This window comes from Paramacrobiotus metropolitanus, unplaced genomic scaffold (genome assembly GCF_019649055.1).
Source record: "Paramacrobiotus metropolitanus isolate TYO unplaced genomic scaffold, Prichtersi_v1.0 Parri_scaffold0000004, whole genome shotgun sequence".
Taxonomy (NCBI): domain Eukaryota; kingdom Metazoa; phylum Tardigrada; class Eutardigrada; order Parachela; family Macrobiotidae; genus Paramacrobiotus; species Paramacrobiotus metropolitanus.
Genome location: NW_026570224.1, coordinates 3,288,100 through 3,314,069, shown reverse-complemented (window position 1 = coordinate 3,314,069; position 25,970 = coordinate 3,288,100). Strand labels below are relative to the sequence as shown.

Genomic DNA, 25,970 nt, shown 5'->3' with positions numbered 1-25,970 from the left:
TTTAGTACTAGCCCTAACACTGGCAATAACAACATCAACGTCAGTTTCACAGCTGTATGTACAGCATATATGTTCGAGAAGAACCTCTAACGTGTTGTACCGGCGCGGATTTACTGTCCGAAAGCGCGCAAAATAATGCCGTTCTTAGTATTTAAGGACGCGGACTTCGGGTATCCGAATAATTATGTATTCCAAGTCGGCAAATGTAGCCAACCACGGAAGATAATTAGCTATTGAGAGGAAGCGGTGCACAACAGTGACACACGCATTAAGGCACATCATATTCGCATTATTTATGGTTTCCGGTTGGGAGTAACCGATATGTTCCTTCAAGCGGGGCTACAGGATGCAGTCAATTTGCAGTGTAAGTGACTTTCTTCTAAGCTCTGGTTTCTAAGTCAACACAACGCTCTTCAAATCATTACGGCTGCTTCAGTGTTGCATCCGTGCGTGGAACACTCTGGAGGAACGGAAAAAAATCGGAAATATCAGCAACTGAATAGGCAGTCCTACTTTTCCATTTTGATATGGACAATATTATATTATGGCTTGGAATCATGGTCACCGTATAATTGGATGAGATTCGCTGTTCTGATATGAAGCGGCCATGTTTGCCATTTGCAAAACGTTCTGGACTTCTCCGTTATGCTAACAAGCTTTGCTCACTGTAATAAAGGTCACCGTGCGGTTGTGTATTAGCCATATTCCAGATGCAGTATGCGATTTCCCAAATTTTATCAGATTCTTTGTACATGGATATTTGTTTTTGGTGTGATGATAATTGGTGGCGAAGATAAGCCAAATACCAAACCAACTGTGATTTTCCTAGTGATTGTTCCTTATGATGCCAAAATTGTGATGGCCGCCGTCAATCTTGCTCTTCAAGAATCACAGGAAAAATATTCTAACATGAACATAATACTGCATTCGATAGTTAACTGGAGTGTCACACCGTGCAACTACTTTGAAGATTTAGCGCCTTCTATTTTTGCGGAGTATTACGCAAAAAATTTGGAAAAAGCCAGCTTCACTGTGTTTATCCCCACAGGTACGGTAGTACAATACAAGCATATTCCGGTATGCCCCTGAAATACTCACATTTTTCTCTTCACTTAACTATTCACTTAATTAACACTCAGTTTTCTATTTGGCAAAATCGATGTATAACTGAGTGCATATGCTCGTATAATAAGTCACACTAATACATATTGAAAAATCATTAACGTATAACACACAGTTCTTATCCTCTCACATCCTGTCAAACATAACCGAGTATTTCGCGTTCCGCAATGGATGCCACTGATCCCATAAGAATATTTGTATACAGGTTTTCGACTGGATGAGTCCTTGCAGTTTCTACTACACATTGTGAATTCTACAGCATATAGTTTGTAAAATTAAGGGTGGGCCGGTTTGCAGGTTGCACAGGAGCGATGGTGCTGGAATCCGATTTCGCCAGAGGTAAACAAATAAAAAAGAAATTCGATACGGAAACCATCCTGATGGAGAATCGATAGGGATTAGGGAGTAATTCCACAAATTGACACCGGTTTCATGTTGATACTTGCAAAAATTCGCTGTGTTAGCAATCGACAGAATCGTGGACATTTCGCGCGGGTGGGGACGGCTCAGTTTTGATTACGTCATGATGTCATCCTGATATAGAAACTCCTGTATAAAAACATCATTTTAATAATTGAAATTTTTACGATAATTGTCGTGGACTGTTAACGAAATGAAATTATTATTATATCAAGAAACTGTTGTCAGGCTATAGTTTATCAGAAACTGCATTTTTCTTATGTCGATTTATGTATGCAGAGTTAAACATTCCTGTCATTACAAGGTAAGAAAAGGCTTGAAAATGTCTATAAATATTTGATCCAAAGGACCAAAATGATTTTTTCTGTCACTAGTGCCGGAAGGGGGAGTCTGTTGCAAAATAAGGTTCGCTTTCCGACTCTGGTTCGCGTGCTGCCGGTGCAGATCGAAGCGTTCAGTCGGTGCACTCGTGAACTTTTTGCGGTGTATAAGTGGCGCACTATAACCATCATCTGTGATATCCACTATGTGCCTGCATCATTAAAAGAAATGTGTGCTGAAACAGCAAAAGATCTTATATATGGTGATCCGGAAATGTATACCCCACGCGCTACGTATTTGTTGTCTTTGGATCTCTCCTTACCTGAACAACGAGTACAGGCTCTGGAATATGCTCGAGCCCGGAGTAGAGGTAAAGCAGCTACATATTCTGAAGCAATAAGTAACAGTATAATTAGCATCAGCTACTGTGTCTGTAGTTAATAAATTAATAACGGGTTTTACAATACATTTATGAGTACTTAAATAACTCTATATATTTACAAGTATGTATTGCCAGTCGACAACTTTTTGCCGTTTGCAGTGATTGTCCTTATGGTGGAAATCAAATTTCTGCTGGATATGTTGGTATGCTAAAGAGAATTAATTGTAATTAATTTTTACATTACTAACATTTAGCGAAAATTTGCTACTATTTTCGAGTTTTGGTTTCGACGAACACAAGAAAAATTTAAATATGATTTGTTTGATTTTCAGAAAACTGCCGTTAATTTAGGAATGATGGGAAAAGACTATGTAAGCAAATAGGACTTCTTACAGAAAAACTGCCGCACTTTATGTACAGTACAATTGTCGAGAACTTCCGAAATTCCTAAGTGTCTATGCGGGTATTACTGATGTCAATGTGTTTCTCAGCAGCCGGATTAATATAACGAAGATTTTGTCCTCTCTTTAGGTGTATGTCACCAATATTGTATACAGCTCATTGTGGAATACAGAACACTTTCTGTCCGAAGCTGCTCAAAATTCTTTGGATGTGGTACGCCGTAATAGTTCGGACTACATGATGATCGCTTCCGATATTGCACAGCAATTGTTTTGGCCGATTTTAGATATTGCAATCGCTTTTCATAATATCCCTATCCCCTCTTCCCACGGACAACCAACGGTTAAATAATTTTACGTCATACATTCGCTCTCAGTCAAATTCCAGCGATATCACCGAAGAAGTAAGCTCGAATTCTCATTTATTTAGCGCAGCGTTTTAGTCTAATGTAAAAAAACTGGTACTGGGCGCTCATGCCCTATATAAGTTACATATGCTCTGTTTATTTACTAGTAATAGAGTTTAGTTATTTTTTTTAATAGGACGTTACGGTACAATAATACCGTACTGCTAGTTTTTCGCTGGAAAATCTTTCTTTTTCAGTCAGTTCTTACTGCGGTTTGCACGCATACCGCATTTGCAGCAGCTGCCGAGGTAAAGCTGAAAAATTTCAGACAAGGAAAATTCTTAAAATTCTATCATTATTTTAACGCCAAGTTTTGCGTAATGTATGCTTCAGATGGTGAACGAAACCATTTCATTGGGATATAATCTTAGCGACGGGATTGAGTTGACAAGAAGCATGTACAGGCGGAATTTCAGCTCCGTCATGGGAACGCCGTTCATTATTGATGAAAACGGGGATCGTGACGCTGCATATTCTGTTTTTGGAGTCAGCGCCCAGACAAAGTCATTCCAAGTACGTATTTTGGAACTGTAAGGATGCACGTAAATCAGTTTTTTTTTAAACCAATCCTGTACTGCAGGATTAACGTAATTTTTTGATATACAAAGATTATATAAGATGCAAATCAAAGGTGTAATAGAGTAAGTAGTTCACGCTATAACGTAATTGGATCTTAAATTAGGAGCTCTGGACTTTTGATTCATATGATTCGGAACTGATCGCATCTAGCCGGTTTAAGTGGATTCGTCATGCCAATCCTCCAAGCGATCGTCCGCCATGCGGATTCGTGGGCGACGATGCTGAATGTTTACGAAAAAGTGAGGAAATTGGTTATTTGGTTGGTTACAATATCTTGGGTACAACAATTATTTATTAGCCTTATACCTTATCTGTACATCGGGGCTGGCGCAGTTTGTTGATGTTATCTGTTATCAAAATTAATTCTTATTCGTGTATGAAAGAACGAGCAATTAATTATCATGATTGTAGCAAAGTGGATAGGTATTTGTACTTACTCGTTAGTAGAAATGTGAAAAGACTGTCTGCAGTACTGTAAACGCACCAATTAAGTTATTGTATCTGCTTAGACGCTCTGTTGACGGAACTGCTTCCCTCCATACTCATTCCTTGTGCCATCATTTACGTAGCTGCATTTGTCATTTATCGCGTGCACCAAAGGTAAATTTATTTAGCATATTTCCACAGTTCTCCACAAAAACTATAAAATGTCCGCAAATCGTTGCATTTCCAGGAGGAAATTGCGCAAAGAATACAGCAGCTGGATTATTTTACCAGAGGAAATCACACCGGCCTCCACAATCTCCGATAAACACCGCCATCTGCGGCAAACTATTACGCGTCTAATGCACATGGTCAGCGTTGATCTATTAAAATGCGAAGCTCATCGATGGAATTTAATAATATTACTGTGCTAGACGGAACAATCTGGACGCGGGAATAACGGACTTGTCAGATTCCATGACCAGTTGGTGTGGTGCAAAAAACTTAAAATCCAACGAAAGTTACTTGTTGATGATGAACTGCTGGAAATAACTTATCACGTAAGCGTACAGTCGAAATGGGATATGAAAATATTAAGCAGTTTGGGCTGGATAGGACCTCCACAACCAAATGAACTGGTGAAATACTCGAACTCATGCTGTAAAGGATAATCTCATACTATTGCAGAGAAAGAAAATGAGGCATGATAATATTGCCATATTCTTTGGAGTCTGCATTGGGACGAGTGATGTTCGCATTATCTCGGAATTTGCTCCCGAACATTCTTTCCAAGACCTGCTACGAAAGGACACTTTTCAGTCGTTGCTAAAAGATATCAAGCTGTTTCTTATCAACGGGATAACAGCGGTACAAGTGCATGCACATACAGAGCACATACAAAACCATTAAAATATTATGAAAATGGAAAATATTCGAGCAAGCAGTATCAACTTGGCTGTGCCACACTGTACACAATATAGAGCTTACTTAATTGTTTACAGTATTGTTGAATCTTGAGGTTAACACCAATACCGCATTCGAGATGTTTTACCTAATTACTAGCGAGCATCTTCTTACATCTGAACTTGGAGGCATAATTAAACTATGTATGATAATTCTTCAATTTTATAGTAGGTCATGCGTAAACCACACACAAACACTACGCATTCTCTACATTATTCAAAAGTTGACCTTAGTGGCCTTCTCTTGCAGGGAATGCTATACATTCATCATTCATCGATTCGTGTGCACGGACGGCTCACGGCGTCCAACTGTTTAATTGATAGGCGGCTGACGGTACGACTGAGTGATTTCGGATTGCGGAAGATTCGTGAACAAGTTTCCGAGATGGCTTCGGTGCTTCCGCATCAGACTGAAGCGCGGAAACTGTACATTTCCCCGGAATTACTTCGGGGGGAGTCAGCCGAACCTGAAACCGTGAAAGGCGATGTATATTCCTTTGCCATTGTTATGCATCAAGTGTTGTTCACCTGCGAGCCATTTTGGATAAATTTTGAGGGAAGGAATGGAGCAAAACTATTAGCCAAAATAAAAGGTCACGCTAACATGCACTGCTAAATAGTTTAAGAAAGTCTTTTTCCCTCAATTCAAATTGTGGAAAAAATATTTTTATGCGGTCAAAATTATAAATAATTATTACAATAAAAGCTATTGTACGTACCAAATATGGTCACATATATTAGGACAACTTAAAACAGGGGAAATAATGCGACTATAATTATTGCGCTTTTATTATGCCTTAACACAGTTGTATATTTCAGGTGTCTTAGTTTTGCAATTTTGTTTGTGTAGAAATAATAAGCCTAATTAAAAAAACGCCGGTTACTTCCGATGCCCATCATCGACCGGACATTCAGCCGGTTGAGCCAGAAGAAATGCCGTTTATCAAATTACTGCCGGAATGCTGGGCCGAGGATCCTCGGGAGCGGCCGGATTTCAAGGCCATTCGGCGGTACCTCAGCGAGCGCATGCCGAATTTCAAGCAAGATGGATCTTTGTTGGAAGATGTTATGGATAAACTGGAATACTTTACAAGGGAACTGGAGAATTCCGTCAAATTAAAAACAGCAACCTTGGACGAGGAAAAAAAGGCTACTGATAAACTCCTTGCCGAAATTTTGCCCAAGTAAAATGCGTTAGAATCTAGCATACAATAAACGTACTTTACTTAATGCATTGATAATTAAATTAGAGCTAAAACCAAAATAGTGAAGGAAGAAATGCCTTATAGACCAGTTGTGGAGAGACTGAGGTTGGGACTTTCCGTGCCACCAGAAGACTTCGATCAAGTGACTGTGGGTTTCACGGCGGTTGCTGACTTTGTTACAATTGTTGCACGGATCGAACCACTCATGGTTGTGAATTTTCTCCATCACATGTTTCGCATTCTGGATGAAGTTCTTAGCAGCTATGACGTGTACAAAGTGGAAACTATAGGAGACTCGTACATGGTACTAACCAACGTGTTCTTGTTTCGAATGATGGCACACTGTTGCAGACTGGTGATAATTATGTGGCTTTTGATACCCACAGATTGCTAGTGGAATACCTGTCCGAAATGGTAAAAGGCATATTCGTGAAGTCAGTGAAACGTCCGTTCACCTCATGCAGCGTACCGAGCAGCCTATGCGACTGCGTGATATGAGCTGCAGGTTGCAGTTAAAAGTTGGCCTTAATACAGGTTAGCTTTACTAAAAAATTCTAAATTTACTTTTAACCAAAAAATATTATGCGACTGTTGCTTTCACAGGGCCTTGTGCGGCCAGCGTTGTGGGAACCAGAATGCTCCGTTACTGTTTGTAAGTTTTCAGCAAACACGCAGTAACTGTGACAGGAATATGATGAGTGACCTTTTAGTTTTATCAGCATCATCTTCTTATATATGCAGTAGACTAAACAAGCAATTATGGCACAGGTTTGGCGATACAATCAATACTGCTTCCCGGATGACTTCCTTTGGATGTGGTAAGAATCTCTTCTAATACGATGATCGTACACTGTCATTAACAACATAAGAGCAATGATGTACGATGTGAACCCGTTGTGCAGCATCCGCGTAATTCGGTATTTCTTTGTTATGCTAGCTCGAAAGATCCATGTTAGTAAAGATTTTATGGATGCCGCTCAGCAATTTTTCCCCAAGGCCTTCCAATTTGTACCTCGAGGAACCATTTTAATTAAGGTATCTCATAATTACAGTCATTTCGCCGACCACATACTTGTGCCGTGCTAGTGGCAAAATTCGTTTCTCGCGGGAAACTTTATCCGGTTTCCCTTGCACTTATCAACGTAAATTATCTCGTATGTCATAATAATTGCGAATTGCAGGGGAAAGGTAACCTTTCCACGTACTGGCTGGTGTCCACAGCAAAAGATGAGAGCAACGTTGAATGATATAAATTTTGCACTATCACCAAGTCAATTTTTTCACAAGACTGGACGGTAAGGAAGAATGGGGTAAAATTAAGATACTTAATTCCAGTTAGCAACAATGCATCGTTTATTGATCTCATACTTATTATTGATTTCAAATACGAGTCAGTGCGGTATTTTCCGGTACGGCCGTTACGTCGCAGCATTATATGCCGCGAATATGTGAGCGAACTTTATTTCCGAGCAATTCAAAATAAATCCTCTTGGCATTAAACGCAAAAACTACTTTGCTCCAGCACTGTATTAATTAAATTAGAATGAACTTGCCATATGTTTCAGAGCATGTGCCAGTGCGCGAATCTTTGGTAACATCCTTATTGGGATGAAAATACAGTAAGTGCCACATTTATTGCCAGTGTGCATATGTTGCTGCTGATGCTGCGAGAGGGGACCAATTACACATGACGCCACATATCCGCTTTACATTAATTAATCATCGGATACAATCCACCAATATAACGATGCCGCGACGATATTGGCGCTGTGAATTGCACCAACTCCATAAACTGGTGTGAAAGACGGGAGAGCAGTTGTGGTGTCTGTATTATTCAAAAGGTGCCCTGCACTTGACTGACTTTCATCCGGAAGAAGTATACAACGCGCACTGCAGCCAGGACGGTTATGGCTACGAGTCCAACATAGAGCGCCACGATACCACCGGATTCGGCGACAAGAAAGTACGTGCCCACTATCACAAGGACGGTTACCAGCAGGAACAGGAAGGCCACCACGGAGTATACACGTAACTGCCGGCGACGGTAGACATTCCCTACCGCCGATATCTTATTACAATGGGGACATTTGGCCAGTGATTTGTGTAGGATATTGAAGAGGAAATCTTGACCACAGTGAACACACACTACATGACAAGTGCCCGGTGTAGTGTTGTTGGATGCGGCGAAAGACTGGGACAGGGGACCGGTACCATCGACGGCGGCCGTGATGGTGATGATGCGCTTACTGTGAAACATACGTGAACCATACAGGCACCGATTGAGCCAAGACATGAAAATGTTTGAGCCGGAAGTTAAATATTTGCCTTATGGGGGACGCATTACATTTAAGAGGGAGATTTACCAGTTTTGACGTGGGCAAGCGATGCGCTCGGAACTATCCTTACAGATCAATAGACAGTGGCAAGGACAGCGGACATACTTTTCACCAACCGGCGCGTTCCTAATTGGCTGCAATAAAATCATTTGACTTTGACAACAATGCAACATGACCAAGAAATGTTTAACACTTTAGTAATGGTACCGAGTACACGTAATCCTCACAGAATTTTTGAAATTAACATATCGTTTAACTATTTATTAAAGTAGTTTCTGCGTACAGGTTAACTTAACCCGAGAAACAAATTGTACTTTATCACTAAAAATACTGTGTACTTCACGACATAATAATAAAATCTGTTTGCATATTGATATACAGTTCACACTTCGCATCATATGCATTATACAGTAGCGTTTTGTATTGTTAACTGCGCAGACTGCGGCAAGATAATATGCACGACAGTGTCACGTAACCGATGAAACGAGCAGACATCTTTCAAAGGCAAAAAGCCTTTATAGTCGCAACATTATATGCAAATAGGGATTGCTTTTTATGTCGAAGGAAGCGCTGTATGTATTATTGATGTACAACCAACCAACCTGATTGATTTAGCGTGATGTTCTGTTTTATTATGGGCACAGTCGCACAAAAAAATACCATTTCGGTCCTTACTGCGCTGCTTCCAGCCCCCGCAAAAATCGATTCATTATCGGTTCATGCAACTTGTGTAATACTTTAATTCCGTGGAAAAGTGTATAAGTGCTTTTGAGCACAGCATGAAGCAATAAACGGGTGTACGCCATTGAAAACACGCAGTCATATCATGTAAAAATACATCAATATAATTATTTTTCTTGCTGGAAATTATATATGGTAGAAGTTTTGAGCTATCTTATAGTCACGCGGTACGCCTAATATTGTAGTTATGGTACGGCTGCATGTTTTACACGTTTACAATCTTGTACGCTACGGGTAACCTTCTAGTTAATATTCTCCATATGTACTACAGAATAGTTCCATATTTTTTAAACGCATATCTTCTCAGGGCAAACAATTTATGCCCCTCTTGATCTACTTCAAACCCGATTTCAAAATATTACTAGTAACGGCCACTCAAGCTGTCTACGGCAGGTAGCAGTAAAAGCTAGCCGCTAGGGAATTTCTCCCAGACATCCCATTGACTTTTAACGAGAAAGCTGATGAATGAAGTACCAAGGAATAATCGATTTCTCCAGTATAACCTCAAGGTAGAATTCCGATTTTCTAAAAAACGATTATACTCGTATTAAGCGCATACAGCTACCGTCTACTTTACTTTCCTATATATCACGATAACGTTAACCGGTTTATGATTCCATTATACCAATGTAGCATTATTGTTGTACGCAAGCGCACCTGCAAAAGGCGGTATAAACGATAGAACTATTAATTCACAACTGGCAATATTATCTCTATTACTTGTATTATTATTAAAAGCTTGGGTAAACCGGGAGATACAGGTGTACGTTAAAACTGCAATAACGATTTAACGAATATTTTACTGCCATGTTCAGTAAAATTCAAACAAAACGATACGACAAACTCCTACATATTATAGCTATAAACAACATCACAGAGATAAAACAGAGAGAAAATGGGCGTTGACTATAAAATTTAGTTAGGCAGTAAACCCAAGATTTCTAACACAATATTGACAAGATACACAAAAGATTGTAAAAGTAGGCTTTTCACACATTAGGCCGCTTACGTGAAATCGTGAATGAAGTTTGTGCATACGACACCAAACAGAGTTTTGCCACTGCTACTGCAGGTAATCCAGAAATTATTTTATTATCAAAATTCTTTTTGTACGCTGCAGGGTGATGAAAAAGCCGCAAAACTGCAGCCAGCTAGCTGTTAAATTGATTGCGATTTGTCGGTGTGCGTTTAAATTGGATCACTAAAGTAAACCTACTGAATGTAGTGAAAGTAAAATTTTATAAAGTGGCAACAGTTTCTTTGAATGGAGTTAGTAAAAAAACAGATGTGACAAGTGTCTTTTGATTCAGTTGAGTATGTTAATTTTTCAACACCTGCTCGCTTTGAATAAGACGTCCCCACTTAATCTGAATCTCTTAGAATAAATCAGGCCTCTTTTACTCAAAGTTACGATACGGAAGGAGAAGTGTCGAAATATTGATCGCCAGCGGGAATAGTGCCCCAAGTCTAGACGCTCTTGCGAATATCCATATATAAAAGCCTTATTACGGCAGCAATACAATCGCCGCTAGTTTACTCGTATGTCACTTCCAAGAGAATTCACGTATTTGAGTGTAACAATCAATTTGTACTAACCGACCTTTTTGACCTATGTCGAACACTTCCATTTGGATGGGCCTTTTTGAGATACGCCCGAACATGCGCACCTTTTGTATTTGTAACTTCATCAGATTTTACTGTACGGCTTTGGTTCAGCGAAGCGATAAAAAGCTATAATATTGTAAAATCTTGCTTTTCTAGCTGTAAGAACTTACAAGAAAAAAGGAAGTTGTACCAAGATATTTGTGTACAAACTAAATGCTTTTGCGGGCATCTCGAAACAAAATATATATATGGGCTGGTACAAACCGTTCCATATTTTGCAGGCGGTGAGTAGAAATATACTTTTGCTGAATTTTTAAAAACAAACTTCGCAGCATTATTGTTATCAGACGCCTGCCTTTGTTTAGCATTATTAAGAATATTTCTTGTAATCTAAATATGAGAGCTTGATTACGGTATTTCTTACGGTCGGCAGTACTACAGAGTGCTGCAGTATGTATGAGAAACCATACAAAGTTGTGATGCTATCGGTCACTAGCTTGCAGTTAATTGCATGGCAATGGAAACCATACAATATAAATCGTTTACAATGCAATATACAACGTTTACCAGGTGAACTACTTCCGCTTCAAATTTACATTTACAGCGTGTAATTTTTATTGCAACTTCTAACAGTACAGGTCAGTTAAACCACTTACCGTTGCTTCATTACAAACTCCACATTTAACGACGAATCCCTCCTCCTTCTCGATAATGATCTCATTGTTGCATACCCTACCATCATCAATAATGCATCCTTTTCTTCCCGCTTAAGTCCCAAGTTATAAGCCATAAAATACGCGAATATAATAGCGGAATAACTCAAGCAAAAAAATCTGGTTCCGTCAAAAGATGTCACTTCAAAAGGCTACAGCGTTATATGAATCCATGAAGAGGCACATTACGCAACAAAATATACAACATTGATAAGATTGTATTCACCGACGAAGTAAAGCAGTGTAATGCAATAAATCGATCGCGCCCGAGCTACTGCGCCTTTACAGAATCCATTTTTATAAGTAACATGCGGCTACGTAATGCGGATATGATATGTCCATTTCTAATATTACACGACTAAAACCATTGACGCAAATGATGTAATAAAATACGATTACTTTTGCGATAACCGTCGTGTCACACTAACGTGTTCACAAGATTGTTTATGTGTTTATTATGGAAATACTGAAATTTTGGGATATATTCCCGAAGGTGGTTGTAACCATCATCCCACAAATCAATAAAATTTCCGGCGCTTAATGAAAATTCATAATTAACCTCCCAAGTGCTAGGCAGGAGAGAAAATACCAATGTACGTACATACGTGTAGTTTATCATCATTTTGTATAGTAACTTAGGTCAAAAATTCTCAGCGCTCACAAGTTTAAAAAAAACGTATCTTAAGCATAATGTATTTACAGTTGTTTATATCCAGGATCAAAATACTGCGAAATCAAATGCGTATCACATTATAGCGCACATAATCGCTAGTTACAACGCAGTGAACGCGCATTAGGTCGTGGCGACGGATTCAATTGTTTGATCAACTTAGCAGCTTGTCAATCATGTGCATTATGCAAATTGCACCGTACGCCGAAGTGTACTTACCTGCAGGTAACCGCCCATTGGGTCGTTTCTTCCTCTTCCTCCTCCATTGTAGGACTGACCACTGCATCCCGATAAGGTGATAACCCATCACTAACGGCATTCGCGAGAGCACCATTGGATAGTAGACTGCCATTAATCTCCTGGGCGCTTAACGACGGTGGCTTAATACTCTCTTTGCGCCGAATCTCCACCGGTCCTTCCATAAAGGCAGGAAATTAGAACATTAATATAAATCATATTACGCTGTAGCATGCGAAGAGATAGGAGAGGTACATAGCAGAGAGACAGGGGATTAGATAGTAGCGATGATAATCATCGTAATAAAAGTCAGATACATGCCGTGCCAACAACGGGTATATAGTATATACACTGAAGCAACAACACAGCGGCATCAACAGCAGCAGCACGACGGTATTCGTACTTAACGGTGTCTCGGGACTGGAAACCGCCGTCGACGGCTGATGCACTACAGCAGCTGTAGTACGCGCAGCTGCCACACAAATCGACGCACTCCGTGGAGGTAGCAGCGGCGCCCTTTCACTATCCGCCGCACACGTGGAGCCTGAGCGACGATTATTGGGACTCCAGTGGTCTGAACGATCCATTTTCTCCCCGGCTAACCTGTTCCCACAAACAAAAAGGCCCCGGCATATATGCACTTGGCTTATACTATACGTGCTGTCAGTTATTGCCAATTGGATTATGGAATTACATCCCACCAACTTTTACGCAGATACCGGCAACGCACCGGCTAACCTATACAGTTATAGATGTGCCCTACAGCCACCGTTCAGCAATTATAATCTCGGGAAAAGCTAACGGCAAGTCGCGGAATGTCGCCATCACTTCCTGCCGATGCGGGACAACATTTCCATGAGTAATTAGCGAAATGCACGTTACAAACATTCGCAATAAAATTTCAACTCCAGGATGCTAAAGTCGATCATATAATGCATATGTACGACTACACATGTATATATACGCTCGGTAGCTCTGTTTTCTTATCGGTGGAGGTGACATTTTCAAATAATTCCCGGTAGAAATAAGTTAGCCGCAAGGGGTATGTAATAAAGGTATGTTCGACGCAAAATGTCCCCACGATCGCGAAAACGCATCTGCGTGATGATCGAAAATTTAGAGCTTCCTGTCGAAAATCTGCACGGCTGTGCGCAATGCAATTGTATGGGGGCTTGTTTGCAAATACTAGTGAATTAGCCGACGAAAGGCCATCCCTGATCGTCCCTGTATTCTATCTGCCAGGCCAAGTAAAGCAGGTTACGGGATTGATAGTTGACAAATGTTGACGTCTGCAATTGATACCGGCTCCTTAAAATCCCCCTGTGCTACCATGAAAACTACACTGTGATACGCGTTGTCCCATAATCCTTCAAAAGCCAGGCGGCTGCACTTACACAATGTTTATGCTGTAGGTCGAACGTAGGAGTTAGTCTATGACGTTGTTGCGGCTAGATAATCATGAACGTTATATTATTAGAATTTTTCTAATTCTAATTTGCACAAAATTACACGGTGCCGGTGGCATACACTGCGCAGCAACACATTGTACCATAACATCGGCACCTGCTTGAAGTTGATTGAAATCTGAAACTCAAACAAATTTCGATATATATGTACTACATCCGTACACGCGCCGTTAATTAAACACCATTTACTCGGGTAATAAATCGAATTTTTAAGTGCAAGAATGCATTACAGGCATGCAGCTGTAAACGCTAACCATTATAATATAATTTTGACCCAAATTCTTAGCTGTCAGTACGAGATAACTGGTAAAACATTTTTAGTACACCATAAATGCAGCAATATTATGCAGTGATAGTTGAATTAAGCATCTTGTCCGTTGGTTTAACAAAAACGTAATTACAATATCATTTGTCGAAGAAGCTTCGATTGTGATTGAGCGGTACTCAATTTTCTCGCTTAATCATCAACACCACATGTGTTTTATTTCAGTCAGATTCGCAGCAACACCCAACTCCCTCAGCCCATTCCCACGGCTGACTGCGGATAACTGTTAATCAATAATAAAATAACGCATAATCGATATCTCGTTAAGGAATTGTATGCATTCGCGCTAGAGTACTGTGTACGAGAGGTGTGTACATGTGGAATGTACAAAATGTTTGGAGTAATACAATATGTATTACGAACTATATATTACGGCCCGGTATTCGCCGGTGTGCATATTGTATAAGACTGTTCGCATCTACTCGTCAGTGACATTATTCCCATGCCGGCCTTACCGGTATCCCGGTTTCAGCTAGGTGGAACAGGACGTGTTCTATTCCACAGCTAGCATGTAAAAATGCCGCATTGAAGTCCACGGTCGATGTAATCCATGCAGGTACAATTACTACAATATCTGTGCATCTGCGCCTCGACTTGATCAGTAAGGTTAACCGTCTTGCCGTAACTACAGATAAATTTACGCTCACTGAATATACAGCCGGGTCGGCACTTGATGGTTTCAAATTGGATTATCACTGCTCGATGGAGATGATGCACTGGAGAAATTGTCTTCACGAGAAGTCGGGAATACAACGGAAGTTATACAACGGGAAAAACTGCAAATATGTTTGGCGCGCCAGATTATGTGGAAATTACGCTGTGTTCAGTCGTGCGAAGGAAACAGGAGCGATGTTTAGTGTTGTGCACATTGTGCTGCAGTATAGGGAACTGACAGCTATAAGGCATAAAGATTTTGTGCGGTGCTAGTTTATGCTGCCAGTCTGCCACTATAACTAACAAAGCTCAATATTGAACTTCAAACTTAAAGTCCAGCTGCTCATCCCAATTTCCGATTTCTTTGGCTTGTTTAGCAGTGCAATATTAACTTAACCGCTTATGACCAAGCAACAATTCATAGCGGGCATATCGATTTTCACATCTTCAAGAACAAACTACTTGCAAGCCCTAACTGGTAAGTATGTACATGTATACTCAAAACTGTTACACCGGCAATTGTCTAATGTCTGGCATAGTGTCTGCTTCAGTGGAATCATTGTCACAGCAAGTACAACAGAAAAACGGTTATTCATTGCTGATTACTATTAGAAAACATTCTGAAAAAATTAAGCACGGGGAATGCTAAAAAGTAGTTAAAGCTGCAAAAGGACGCGGCATTCGCTTTAATCGTCTGCAAATGATTCACTATAAATTTCTCCAACACTGCAAAAAACTAAAACAGGAGGAAGAGAAACCTTTGTTTAATTGCGCGGGTTTATATCACCGTTGCAGGATCTCGATTTTTACAATCACCAGAATCAATATTTATTTCTCTAGTAACAAAACGGTTTATATTGACTCTGACAATAAACAAAAGCACCTAGGAGCTCAATTATCAACGAATAAATGCTGATAGTAACGGTATAGAAGAAACTGCATCATGGAATCATGAGTATGTAACAAAGGACAGTATCACCGACGTTTATCAACGAATCACAGTTAGCATCATCAAAATAAATAACATTATAACGATCTAAGAGCACTTTACGGAGAAGATATTTTCCTCAACCTCCCTATCGCGGAAAAATCATCACAACTGGCCACATGCCGCATCTTAGCATCACTCCGGCCCGCAGATGTCGACATCCTCCGCAACGGCAATGAAATCGGTTCGGGATTCCCGAAAGCAATCGGTGAATTACTGCACGGATGCGGCAAGCGTAATCCATCTTGACCGTAAGTCTCCACCCGCGATACCCTCCGCGACTGCACTTGCGTACTGCCACGCCGCGTTCCTGCCCGGCTTCGATTCTGAATGACCTCATACGGGAGATCCAGAGCCTTCGCAAGAGACGGTGATAACATCGCTTCCTTCGGCATTGCGCCGACCACACTGTCGGTATAGTCACCCGATTGCTCTTCTTCCGCCACCGACATTAAGATAACCGGAGTCGGTGCCGGAGTGGAATTCAGCGGACTGGTCAAGATGGCCCGTTCGTTCAGTTCGTAAGCAGAAAGATCTTTCATGTCCGCTTGTGGTTCTGTACTGTCGAAGTGGGTAAAGTCAAAAATCTGGGTTTGTTTGCGATCCGCATGGGTGTAGACGCTACGGAAGCGATGACCCCAAAGGATTTCGTCCGGAATGTACGATGTGCGTGCTTGAACGGACGATCCTACGAAAACTTTATTCCATTAATTTTGTGTAGCACACACAGTTTTTTACCACAGATTTAATGAATTAAGTCAGATAAATACGTATTTAATGGAAAGAACTCTTCAGTATCGTATTCACTAATGTCAGCGCCGAGTGCAGACATACAAGGTCACCTAAGCCATTCTTATACGAAAAAGCTACGGGAATATTAATAACAATAAATTTAACAACTCAAATACTTATTTAAACAAAATACTATTAAAATAGATAATCATCTAAGTTGTTAGGTCAAAAACTTTGCAGAACTGTCGGCGCAGTATATAAACGCATATAAATATAAATATAACCGAAAGCACTCTTGTGTACGAGTACATAAAGATACGGGAATAACACTACAATCGTACCTGTTGATTCAACAATGCCTTCCAGGATGACCAGGATTTCGAACGCGGCTCGACTCAGATTCTTTTTGCTCACATGATAAAAAGGACTGCTGGCGTCGATCACATGGCAGGCGGTAATTGGCCATCCCAGATAGACATTGTCGCCATTGCAGTCGATTTGCAGATCAATTTCATGCTGATGGAAGGCATTTCTTCCCCTGTAAACACACGCTTTTAGTTCCAGGGAAATCAATCACGACAGCGCATAACAGAAACTTTGGACTCTATTGCGTATAGTACCCTCGTCGGTGCGTTTGGCATAAACCTGCAAACAAATTTGCACATTACATGTGGGTCAAACTTACACAAATATAGATAGTTTGACAACTGTGTTTACTCTCCAGTATCTCTCACCAAATACGCCTTGAGTGCCACACGCAGCAGCAGACTGGTGCGGACGTTTCCCACGCGGAAGAGAAGACACATTTGGTCATTGCGGGTGCAGATTGTCGCACACTGGCTGAATAGGAGGGTTTGTGTGCGCTTTTGCGGGACATGCGTTTTGGCCAGGAGGAGCCCCACCAGGACGCTCTCCAAGAGGCAACTGACAATTAATCCAAAACACAGGAAAAACAATGTCGCTGCGCATTCATCCGTTGGATAGCGCGGTGTACCTGGAAATGGCTGGAATATTACTTTTGTAACAAAATGTGTACAAGTAAAATCCTGTATTTTTATGTATTAAAATCATATATATTTAATTTTATTTTATTAATCTCACATCTGTGCATTAAGGCGCACTGCTGACCAGTCAGCAAAACTCGGACGAGTACGACTTATAACTATTTGCACTATGCCTATCTAGTGTAACTGTTACAGCGTGTCTGCAGTAAATATAGATATGTGAAAACTGACCAGTGCAACTCACCATATCCTATCGTACGCAGGGTCTCCACTGCGAACAGGAAGCTGTGCGTGAACGTATTGGTCAGCGTCGTCGTATTACTCATATTCTCAAAATAAATGCACGGTATCCAAGTGTCATTAGTGAAATTTCGCGTGTCAAAATCTCCATGTGCGTAAGAAATGATCCAGAACACGGCGGCAAACGTCAACCACAACGCCAGACTGCTGCAGAGAAAAAAGCACAGAATCGTCATCCAGCTCATGTCCAGCATCGTATTCCAGAAATCCGACATGAAACGCCGCGTGATATTGGGGATGTTTTTGCCAATCAGGGTATATGCTCCATCTTTGTAGAGCAACCGTGTCTGCCGCGGTCGCTGAGATCGTTTGTTGAGGTCCACATTAATAATGGTGTTGTGGTCGGTGTAGCTGGCTACGCGTGCGGGATCGTTAATCCCTGATTGCTGGGCTCTAAATCCAGATCAATGCCGTTCCAGCCCTGTAAGCGGTATGTGTTGCCGAAAGTGTCCATCGTTTCGCCTTTTTAGTAATCCACAAGTTTTCAAATTCTACCAACTCCGGCGCCAACAGCTTAGAACATAATCAGCGTGCACGTAAATTAGAAGCACAGAAACGAGGAGTTACAACACAAGAGAAATTCCATGGATGAAATTGTACACATCAGATGCAGCCTCCACGTGCGAAACAACCACGTTTTATGATAGTTCTGAAAACGGAAGAATACGGACGCGGAGATGCAAATACCATATGCATACTGGTAATGTTACACAGGATTTTCAGTCGAAATTCTGGGACAAATCAAACCAGGAAGTGTTTGTTTACAAGAATTCATGTAGCACTCGTTGCTCCAGTTCACGGTTTGCAATTGCAGCACATATTAGATATTTTTTCGGATGAATTGCATTCAATGTCAGTAAAAACTGCAGGGCAGAAAACTTTTTCCGATCCACTTTTGGTATCTCAATGGGACTGCATGACGACCAAATTCCAGCGACATAACGCAAGACACACAACCAATACGTTTATGGTCAAATTCGCTTATGGTTAGATTCAGTGGGTCGCTCTCTTTTTCGTCACGAATTAATAATATGCAACGCATTTAATGTTTGATTTCGAAATATCAAACACCTATCATCGTCTGATAAAAAAAATTATCTGCTGTCTAAAGTACGAGAAGTGCTCGTGCAAGTGAGTACTGCTCAACTTCAAGACGCGAATGCAGCACACACAAAACAAACGGCGCAATGCAGTAGAAGCAAAATGGTGGACTTTATATCTATATTCTATTATATACTTACCGGTTAATATGCGCGTTCCTTACCGTTAAGCAAAAAACGTTGTTAAGGTTAGGTTTAACTGCTTTACTTTTTGCTGCTACCCGATTTGGTGCAAATTACTTCACTTTAAATTGGCCCGAATTTATTACTTTAAATTGTGTATTATGGGATACGAATGTCGCACTTTATACTTGAAGGAAAGTAGTTCAACTTTCGCTTATGTATTCCTTTGAAAACAGGCAATTAACTGAAAACGGTTTTCCGCTTTGAATTTTCTAGAATAAGCGAATGAAGCTTTATTCCGTTATCTTCTGCTTGACAGGGCATAGAATAACAGAGTTATCTATAGTATTTTGTACCGATCAAAATGACACAAACACAGTGCTCGAAATTAATCCTAATACAGTAATCCACTAATAGTCTAATACATTTGTACAAAATATATTTAACTGGCGTGATACATAACCGTAATACCTACGACAAGAAGCAGAAAAAACTGTTATCAACTTATCAGTTATGCCGACGGCCCAGACGTCTACGAGAAGGAGGAAAAAGCACGGCGCTGATGGTATGCACTACTCCGTTAGTCGCTGATAAATCCACAGCAATCATTTTGGCTTGGTCGATTTTGATAAAGCTACCTAAAAAAGGTAATAACATTCTGTGTATTGTATATAGAAGTTCTTGTACGCCAAATTACACTGCTTAAATCAAATTAAGTCAATGCTCTTCTATATTTACCCGGCGACCCAGACTTTTTTTCATTCCCATGTTTCTGATAGTTGTCCATATGGATTGTCCAGTCAGCCTTCTTGTTTAAAGTTGCAATTTTGAGGTTATCTATGAGACCACGAGTCATCCATGTTCCCGCACTTGCCACATGGTAATTCAAGACGTCTGCACAATTCACAAAGGTCACCAGACATCAGTAATTAAAGCGTTATAAACAGGGTAAATTAAATGTGCACAGATACAGTGTTCGAATTTCTGTTCAGGGTCACATACGAAGACACGATTATGCTACGATTACAATACATTATATGTTTACCGCTAATGCTACTACAAACAGCATTAACCTCTGAGCTGATCAGGATTATGCAGCAATTTATCCCACGTCCCAGACGGAAGCTTGTCGATTGCTTTATCCGTTGGCGCAGCGAATGTGTAGGGCTGCGAACCTGAAAAAAAGATCGCTGCTATTTCCCGCTTTTATAGTACTCGTAATGTAACTTATTTCAGCAGAGCGGTGCATGTGAACGCAAACCTAGCTCGTACACAAAAATTCACAGAGCAAGCCCATCAACCACTTTCATGTAATACGAGTGCAGTACTCAACTACTCATACTTTAATTTGTAGGCTCAAATGAGAAAATTAATATTAGTTGGTGCACTTATCATTTTATGTGCTTTATTAAAAAAGTAACCGCGGGTCGGCCACTACTGTTATAAACTATAAACTAAATTTTATTTCAAGCTACTGGTATGCATACAAGTACCGTTTAGAATCGAAGTCAGATTTGCTATTTGTATCGCGTTGAGTATTTTGGTTAAATCTTTGCGTTTTTTGACGATGCCGAATATGGTATCCTTTGCCATGCGTCCAACCACGCTATCCAAAAGATGAATGACACCATTCGATGCTTCGTAATCGAAGGAGTTGATCGGTGCATCGTTATACAGCTGTATCTGCAAATAGAATCAGCTAGGTGTCACCCTACCTGCACCAGTATTGTGAACTCAAACACTGTTGTTTTGCAAAAAACGAGGAACCCGGCATGCAAAAGAGCAAAGGGGTTGAAAGTTGAAACAGCATACATACCGAAAAGCGTCAGCTGATGTCGTATAGATGTACAGCAAAACCATTGCTTACTACAATTTACTACAGAGCTTAAAAACCTTGAGCATGCAAGGATCTAGGCGACGCCAGCCTTTTTAATACCATAAACAAGCGTTGCAGATTTTGATATTGTCAGGCTTGTTTTTACTCGTGTTTACAAATTTAAAGCTTCGTACACACATTTTTACTGAATCCATTGTAGTCAACATAACGACCCGAAAAACTCTTGTTGGTCATAGTTACGTATGTAGCTTCATCGACGAGGTCAGCTTTATGTCGCAATTCTTTGACAATGTGGTACCTGAAGTGTAGAGCTGATTTAGTTACATACTGCTACAATTGGGTATGTGGTTTTACAATGCTCATGGTTTGTGAGAAATTATCTGCCGCCAAATCCGTACTGATTTTAACGGCTGCCACATTCCTACTACTGAGCACAAATCCCACAAACCTCATTAGCTGCTTGTAGGCTCCGGGATGTTTTTTCCAAAAATCTCGGGTTTCTTGGCTAACATTTCGAAATGCCTCGTTGGTCGGCAAAAAAACCGTGATATTACCTATCCAAAAATACATCACGCATTAATTAATATCATAATATCATTAATGCATTATCAACTTACTGTACATGTAAAAAATTGGTACTTTGCGGTATTTTCGCATGCCGGGAGGTTTAAGACCGCGGCGCATTAAAAGTAAAGTATGCTAACACGAAAGACGAAAGTATTCTAATTTGCACCACCATATTATAAAGATACCGATCGCAAAGCTATTACAACATATTATTATTAACAGAATTGTACAATAGCTTTATCGTTTCGGATTAACCATCCCTTATTCGTGAAACTATGAAGGCCGGGAGCGAGCGAACTAATAAAACTAGCTATAGGACGACCGTACCTGTCTTCTCCAGTAAATGTAGGCTTTTGGTTTCTTCCATGGCGCCTAAAAAAAGGTACTGCCCCATCTGTAGAGCTACTTGTACAACATTTCCGACAGGATCTGACAAGCATATATCCCGCTTGACAACATCGGCTGCTTTAATACCGCCGAAACCCAATAAGAGTGCAACGAAAAAGACTGCAGATTTTCCCATGGTCTAAAGAGCTTATGCTTAGTAAAAGCCAAAAGGGTATTAGTGGAAAGGGAAAATTGTGAAACTGAATCGAAAGTGACAGATACTATGATAGAAACGAATCTTTTGTATAAAAAAGGACAGTACGAGTAGTACTGGAAGAAAATCGATTAACAAAACTAATTATCCTGATAACTGACAAATTCGGGAGTTCGAACAAATGAGTACGCTGTTAGTGCAGTGTGCCAAAACTGAGATCACAAAGGCACAAAGGCTGTTGTTTGTTCCAACACAGGAATTGCACTTAACACAGGCTGCACCGATAGAAATGATGCGCAACCAGCCTACCACGGAAATTAACGGTAGGTAGTACCTACCTACTCTTAAAAACCGAAATTTTTTTTGCCCGGCAATTCTGTCGTATGCGGAAAACTTGCAAAAGTAGCGGCGTTGAGCCTGTAAAAATGGGGATGAAGATGAGATCGAAAAGGTGAGATGGGCTGAAAATTTGAGTAGCCGGAGGTGGGCTGGGCTGGGAATTAAATTGTGAAGGTGGGGGTGGGATGAAAGTGGGAAAAGCGAAAATGGGCCAAGTCTGGTAGGTACTACATTGCGCGTGAAATTTTAGTAATTATAGTATCATATTCCGTTATAAATTTAACAAGCACGTAAGTTTGTACGGTCGTGGTATTTTAAAGAAAATCGGAGATAAATTTTGCACAATGAAACAACGTCTCAGTCAAGTGTACAGCCTCAGTTCCGCAACTTTCTTTTGGTTTTGTTCGCATCTACCAAGTTGAAGGTCACTGCGTCTGTGGATGCCGCTCTAGATGACCACTGGACACTGACTGCATAGAGTTGATTAACGTTTCGCGATCTTCAGACCAGAATAGTTGCCGGAAATGGGGTTAATCAACGGAGGTGGTGAAGTGCAGACTGATGTCCGAACTTGGCAACTGAAAGGCTGTTGGTCAGTCTACCGCTTATGTAACCGTCCGCGACCAGACCCTTTAATCAATAAACGAGACACCGCTGTCAAGCAAGATGATAACTGACAGAAACGGGAGAGGCGGGCGGTTTATTTGAGACACCATAAAGGCAACTATTCACTCAAACTCTAATGGCACATGAAAGTTAAAATGCCATAGAAGTTCGATTGCCCTCTGCTGCATAGCAACAAGAAAGCCTCAGATCGCACGTTAACGACTGTTATTGCTGGACAATAACCGTCATTATAGCTAAGAGCTCTTAGTCCAGTACTCATTATCTCGTTTTGTAAGCCAGTGAAAATGAAATTGCAGACAATATGTCGGTAGCATCGTCATCGTGAAATGTTGGACTTGAAGTGAAATGATGACTACTCCGTATCTTTAGGATTTTCCGTAATTATAAATCTGAGATCGTCAGAATGCCATTTATTAAATTCTTACTAGTGCCACAGTCAGATTTTTTTGTGACCACCGCAGAACGCGTGGCCAACACTGATGATTTGTGTCTTCATGCAGTCGACCAAAGAACGAAACGTTTTAGCAAACCATACCGGAGCCGCCAAAGTAGCATCACGAGAACGTTAAAACATCAAAATAAAATCATAAACCAACAAACATCGTATAATAAATAAAACTCAGTTCAATTCTGAAAAGCACATTTTTACAACTCTTCTTGGCCAGGGAGGAAAAGCACGGTATCGATCGTATGCACAACTCCATTCAGTGCTGACAGATCCGAGGTAACCAGTTGAGCACGGCTCGTTGGTGTGGCCTTATCATTCCATATCGTGATCGGCTGGTCTGTTAAAAAGATAAGATTTTAATTAAACTGTGATTTTTAAAAGCCCATTAAAAATCTCGTGATTTTTAAAACCCCATTAAAAATCTCCGGCAATTTAACAAAATTAATCATTCATCACGTACTGTCCATGATGCTGATTGTCCAATTGGCATTCTTGTTCAGAGTAGCAATGCTCAATTTGTCAGTCAAACCACGAGTCATCCATGTTCCAGCACTGGCAATGTGGAAGTTCAGAATTTCTGCAAAGCGAAAAAAACAATTTTACTCCATATCGCTCCATACCTCCGGTAAGATTACAAACCTTTCAGCTGGGTTGTATCGTTCAATAATTTGTCCCATGCTCCAGCTGGCAGTTTCCCAATTGCTTGATCGGTGGGAGCCGCAAAAGTGTACGGGCCCGAGCCTAAAAATTTGCAATAAGTCAGCGATAAGAAAAACATAATTATTACATCTGTTTCTGTATTTGCTACCAGTAGTATGCAAAGTGTAGATAAAATTTAAATTTACTAAGCGTAGTGCGTACCATTCAAAACGGTTGTCAAGTTAGTGATTTTCACTGCATTGAGAATTTTGGATAATTCCGGACGCCCTTGAACGTGCTGAGCATGTTGTCGTTCTGGATGTGTCCGACCACGTTATCCAGCAAATGAATGACACCGTTTGACGCCTCGTAGTTGAAGGACTGGATCTGCGCATCATTGTACAGTTGAATCTGAAAAACAATTAACCGGCTATTCCTGTCCGTAAGAATAGGCTGTTTTCTGGCGAAAACGTTCTTTTGAACTCCTTATCAAAAAATGTTTCGTTACATTTTTACTGAATCCATTGTAATCGATGTAACGAGCACGCTTCTTATCAGCCAAGGTATCGTAGTTAGCTTCGTCAATCAGGTCTTTTTTATCCCTTCGCTCGCCAACAATGTGGTATCTGAAGTAGAAATATGGACAGGGATACACTGTGATGAGACCAAGCATATAAATATAAGAAATAAAATTAGCGATAGTCTGCGATACTAATAAGAAAACAAATAACAAACAATATTTGATTGTGTTAATTGAGTGGTACTCGTAAACCATTAGAAGTAAACTTATGTACAGTGTGCTCAGAATGGATATGATTTTGCGCAGCTCCCTTACCGCATAAGCTGTTTGTAGTAATCGGATGAGCACGCCAGAAATTCCTGGTATCTTCGCTTACGTTGCGGAATGCGTCGTTAGTGGGCATGAAAACCGTGATATCCTCTATAGACAAAATTTTAGTTGCACTTCAGCACACAGCAGTAGAAAGCTTTTCTCGGTTTTCTCATTCTGGCTCACAAATTCATAACGTACTCGTGTTCAACAGCAAATCTAGGCTATTAGTCTCCTCCAAAGCCATGAGATAACTGTACTGTCCCATGCGAAGGGCCACTTCCACAACATTCAGGACCGGATCTTTTACATCATCTGCGGCCGTGACGGCCAAGCCGATGGCGAAAACGATCAGAAAAGTCCTCATGGTGAAACGTCAAGAATACCAACCAATCTACTCCTAAAGGATCACAATTTCTCAAATTGGTTTATCAGGAAGAGTCACGCTTCAAGAAGGGGAGTTTCCCGTTTTGTTCTTACCAATTTACCAACCGAACGAATAAAGCCGAAGGGGATTCAGACCGGCAAACGTCTACACTTGCGATAAGAAGTCCAGATAACGATAACAAGCGGTTTCCAAAAGAGAAGAATTCTACCTACGAGTATGTGATGTGAAATGTATACAATCCGAGTAGGGCAATTAGGCGAAGTTAGTCGCATTAGCGGCAGCATGATTGGCAAATTCCGCACATGGCAAACAGGCTTTTATAAAACAGCTGATTTAGGCAACCGGCAACCTGGGGTGGTGAGCATTTAGCAACGCATTGATTGAAATAATAATATGTTTGTTACGGAATAAGTATATTAAGGAATAAGTATATAGTATTAGTGCAGTTAATTGTAGCTGACCCTGCAAAATATTAGATCGCTGTTGTAAGGAGTTGATAATTATTCGACTGCATTCAAATCTGAAATTTAAAAATTCAG

The 25,970-nt window shown here is 40.5% G+C and overlaps 4 protein-coding genes and 1 long non-coding RNA gene across 6 annotated transcripts; 1 reads left to right on the top strand and 4 right to left on the bottom strand.

Moving 5' to 3' along the window:
• The first annotated feature begins 486 nt into the window (after positions 1 to 486).
• On the top strand, positions 487 to 8,921 carry LOC129602650 (atrial natriuretic peptide receptor 1-like). Its single transcript, XM_055501731.1, has 24 exons — positions 487 to 1,048; positions 1,420 to 1,461; positions 1,822 to 1,846; positions 1,917 to 2,233; positions 2,405 to 2,448; positions 2,578 to 2,616; positions 2,777 to 2,860; positions 2,934 to 3,050; positions 3,251 to 3,301; positions 3,387 to 3,566; positions 3,736 to 3,871; positions 4,142 to 4,232; positions 4,306 to 4,426; positions 4,490 to 4,615; positions 4,743 to 4,922; positions 5,268 to 5,610; positions 5,868 to 6,201; positions 6,307 to 6,526; positions 6,609 to 6,756; positions 6,826 to 6,874; positions 6,991 to 7,040; positions 7,160 to 7,257; positions 7,404 to 7,517; positions 7,788 to 8,921. Exons 1-23 carry the CDS (start codon positions 718 to 720, stop codon positions 7,467 to 7,469), a joined length of 3,192 nt encoding a protein of 1,063 aa, XP_055357706.1. The 5' UTR covers positions 487 to 717; the 3' UTR covers positions 7,470 to 7,517; positions 7,788 to 8,921.
• Positions 7,650 to 15,191, bottom strand: LOC129602651 (type I phosphatidylinositol 4,5-bisphosphate 4-phosphatase-B-like). Of its 2 annotated transcripts, XM_055501732.1 has the most exons (6): positions 14,771 to 15,191; positions 12,928 to 13,127; positions 12,507 to 12,702; positions 11,561 to 11,636; positions 8,586 to 8,692; positions 7,650 to 8,468 (listed from the first exon to the last, which is right to left on the bottom strand). In XM_055501732.1, exons 2-6 carry the CDS (start codon positions 13,109 to 13,111, stop codon positions 8,057 to 8,059), a joined length of 975 nt encoding a protein of 324 aa, XP_055357707.1. In that variant the 5' UTR covers positions 13,112 to 13,127; positions 14,771 to 15,191; the 3' UTR covers positions 7,650 to 8,056. The 2 variants fall into 2 exon arrangements, with proteins under 2 accessions (XP_055357707.1, XP_055357708.1); XM_055501733.1 differs by lacking the exons at positions 12,928 to 13,127; positions 14,771 to 15,191 and having other exon boundaries at positions 7,653 to 8,468; positions 12,507 to 12,878.
• A 520-nt stretch (positions 15,192 to 15,711) lies between these two features.
• LOC129580785 (G protein-activated inward rectifier potassium channel 3-like) lies at positions 15,712 to 18,689 on the bottom strand. The gene is given in 7 exon segments (XM_055471452.1): positions 15,712 to 16,645; positions 17,031 to 17,213; positions 17,216 to 17,227; positions 17,310 to 17,334; positions 17,424 to 17,683; positions 17,938 to 18,386; positions 18,661 to 18,689. Coding segments are annotated over 7 exon segments (1,587 nt in total). The 3' UTR covers positions 15,712 to 16,016.
• A 766-nt stretch (positions 18,690 to 19,455) lies between these two features.
• Positions 19,456 to 22,993, bottom strand: LOC129602809 (transforming growth factor-beta-induced protein ig-h3-like). Its single transcript, XM_055501965.1, has 8 exons — positions 22,915 to 22,993; positions 21,948 to 22,578; positions 21,502 to 21,607; positions 21,231 to 21,351; positions 20,710 to 20,899; positions 20,290 to 20,391; positions 19,955 to 20,110; positions 19,456 to 19,854 (listed from the first exon to the last, which is right to left on the bottom strand). The coding sequence occupies exons 2-8, from the start codon at positions 22,141 to 22,143 to the stop codon at positions 19,724 to 19,726; spliced, it is 1,002 nt and encodes a 333-aa protein (XP_055357940.1). The 5' UTR covers positions 22,144 to 22,578; positions 22,915 to 22,993; the 3' UTR covers positions 19,456 to 19,723.
• A 529-nt stretch (positions 22,994 to 23,522) lies between these two features.
• Positions 23,523 to 25,684, bottom strand: LOC129602814 (uncharacterized). The gene is made up of 8 exons (XR_008692441.1): positions 25,524 to 25,684; positions 25,245 to 25,443; positions 25,050 to 25,154; positions 24,723 to 24,840; positions 24,437 to 24,625; positions 24,215 to 24,316; positions 24,036 to 24,152; positions 23,523 to 23,912 (listed from the first exon to the last, which is right to left on the bottom strand). It is a non-coding gene; the product is annotated as an uncharacterized LOC129602814 (long non-coding RNA).
• Positions 25,685 to 25,970: the final 286 nt, after the last annotated feature.

What these genes read in the sequence shown, in the direction of transcription:
- LOC129602650 (XM_055501731.1), top strand. Translation starts at nt 718, where the DNA reads ATGCGATTTCCCAAATTTTATCAGATTCTTTGTACATGGATATTTGTT. An exon ending in CCCAGACAAAGTCATTCCAA is followed by an intron (nt 3,567 to 3,735) that starts GTACGTATTTTG and finishes ATCTTAAATTAG; the next exon opens with GAGCTCTGGACTTTTGATTC. An exon ending in AAAAGTTGGCCTTAATACAG is followed by an intron (nt 6,757 to 6,825) that starts GTTAGCTTTACT and finishes TTGCTTTCACAG; the next exon opens with GGCCTTGTGCGGCCAGCGTT.
- LOC129602651 (XM_055501732.1), bottom strand. Translation starts at nt 13,111, where the DNA reads ATGGATCGTTCAGACCACTGGAGTCCCAATAATCGTCGCTCAGGCTCC. An exon ending in GAGTTTGTAATGAAGCAACG is followed by an intron (nt 8,693 to 11,560) that starts GTAAGTGGTTTA and finishes ATTTTATTGCAG; the next exon opens with CCAATTAGGAACGCGCCGGT. An exon ending in GCTTGCCCACGTCAAAACTG is followed by an intron (nt 8,469 to 8,585) that starts GTAAATCTCCCT and finishes TATGTTTCACAG; the next exon opens with TAAGCGCATCATCACCATCA.
- LOC129602809 (XM_055501965.1), bottom strand. Translation starts at nt 22,143, where the DNA reads ATGGGAAAATCTGCAGTCTTTTTCGTTGCACTCTTATTGGGTTTCGGC. An exon ending in GCCTACAAGCAGCTAATGAG is followed by an intron (nt 21,352 to 21,501) that starts GTTTGTGGGATT and finishes TCTACACTTCAG; the next exon opens with GTACCACATTGTCAAAGAAT. An exon ending in AAAAAAGTCTGGGTCGCCGG is followed by an intron (nt 19,855 to 19,954) that starts GTAAATATAGAA and finishes TACCTTTTTTAG; the next exon opens with GTAGCTTTATCAAAATCGAC.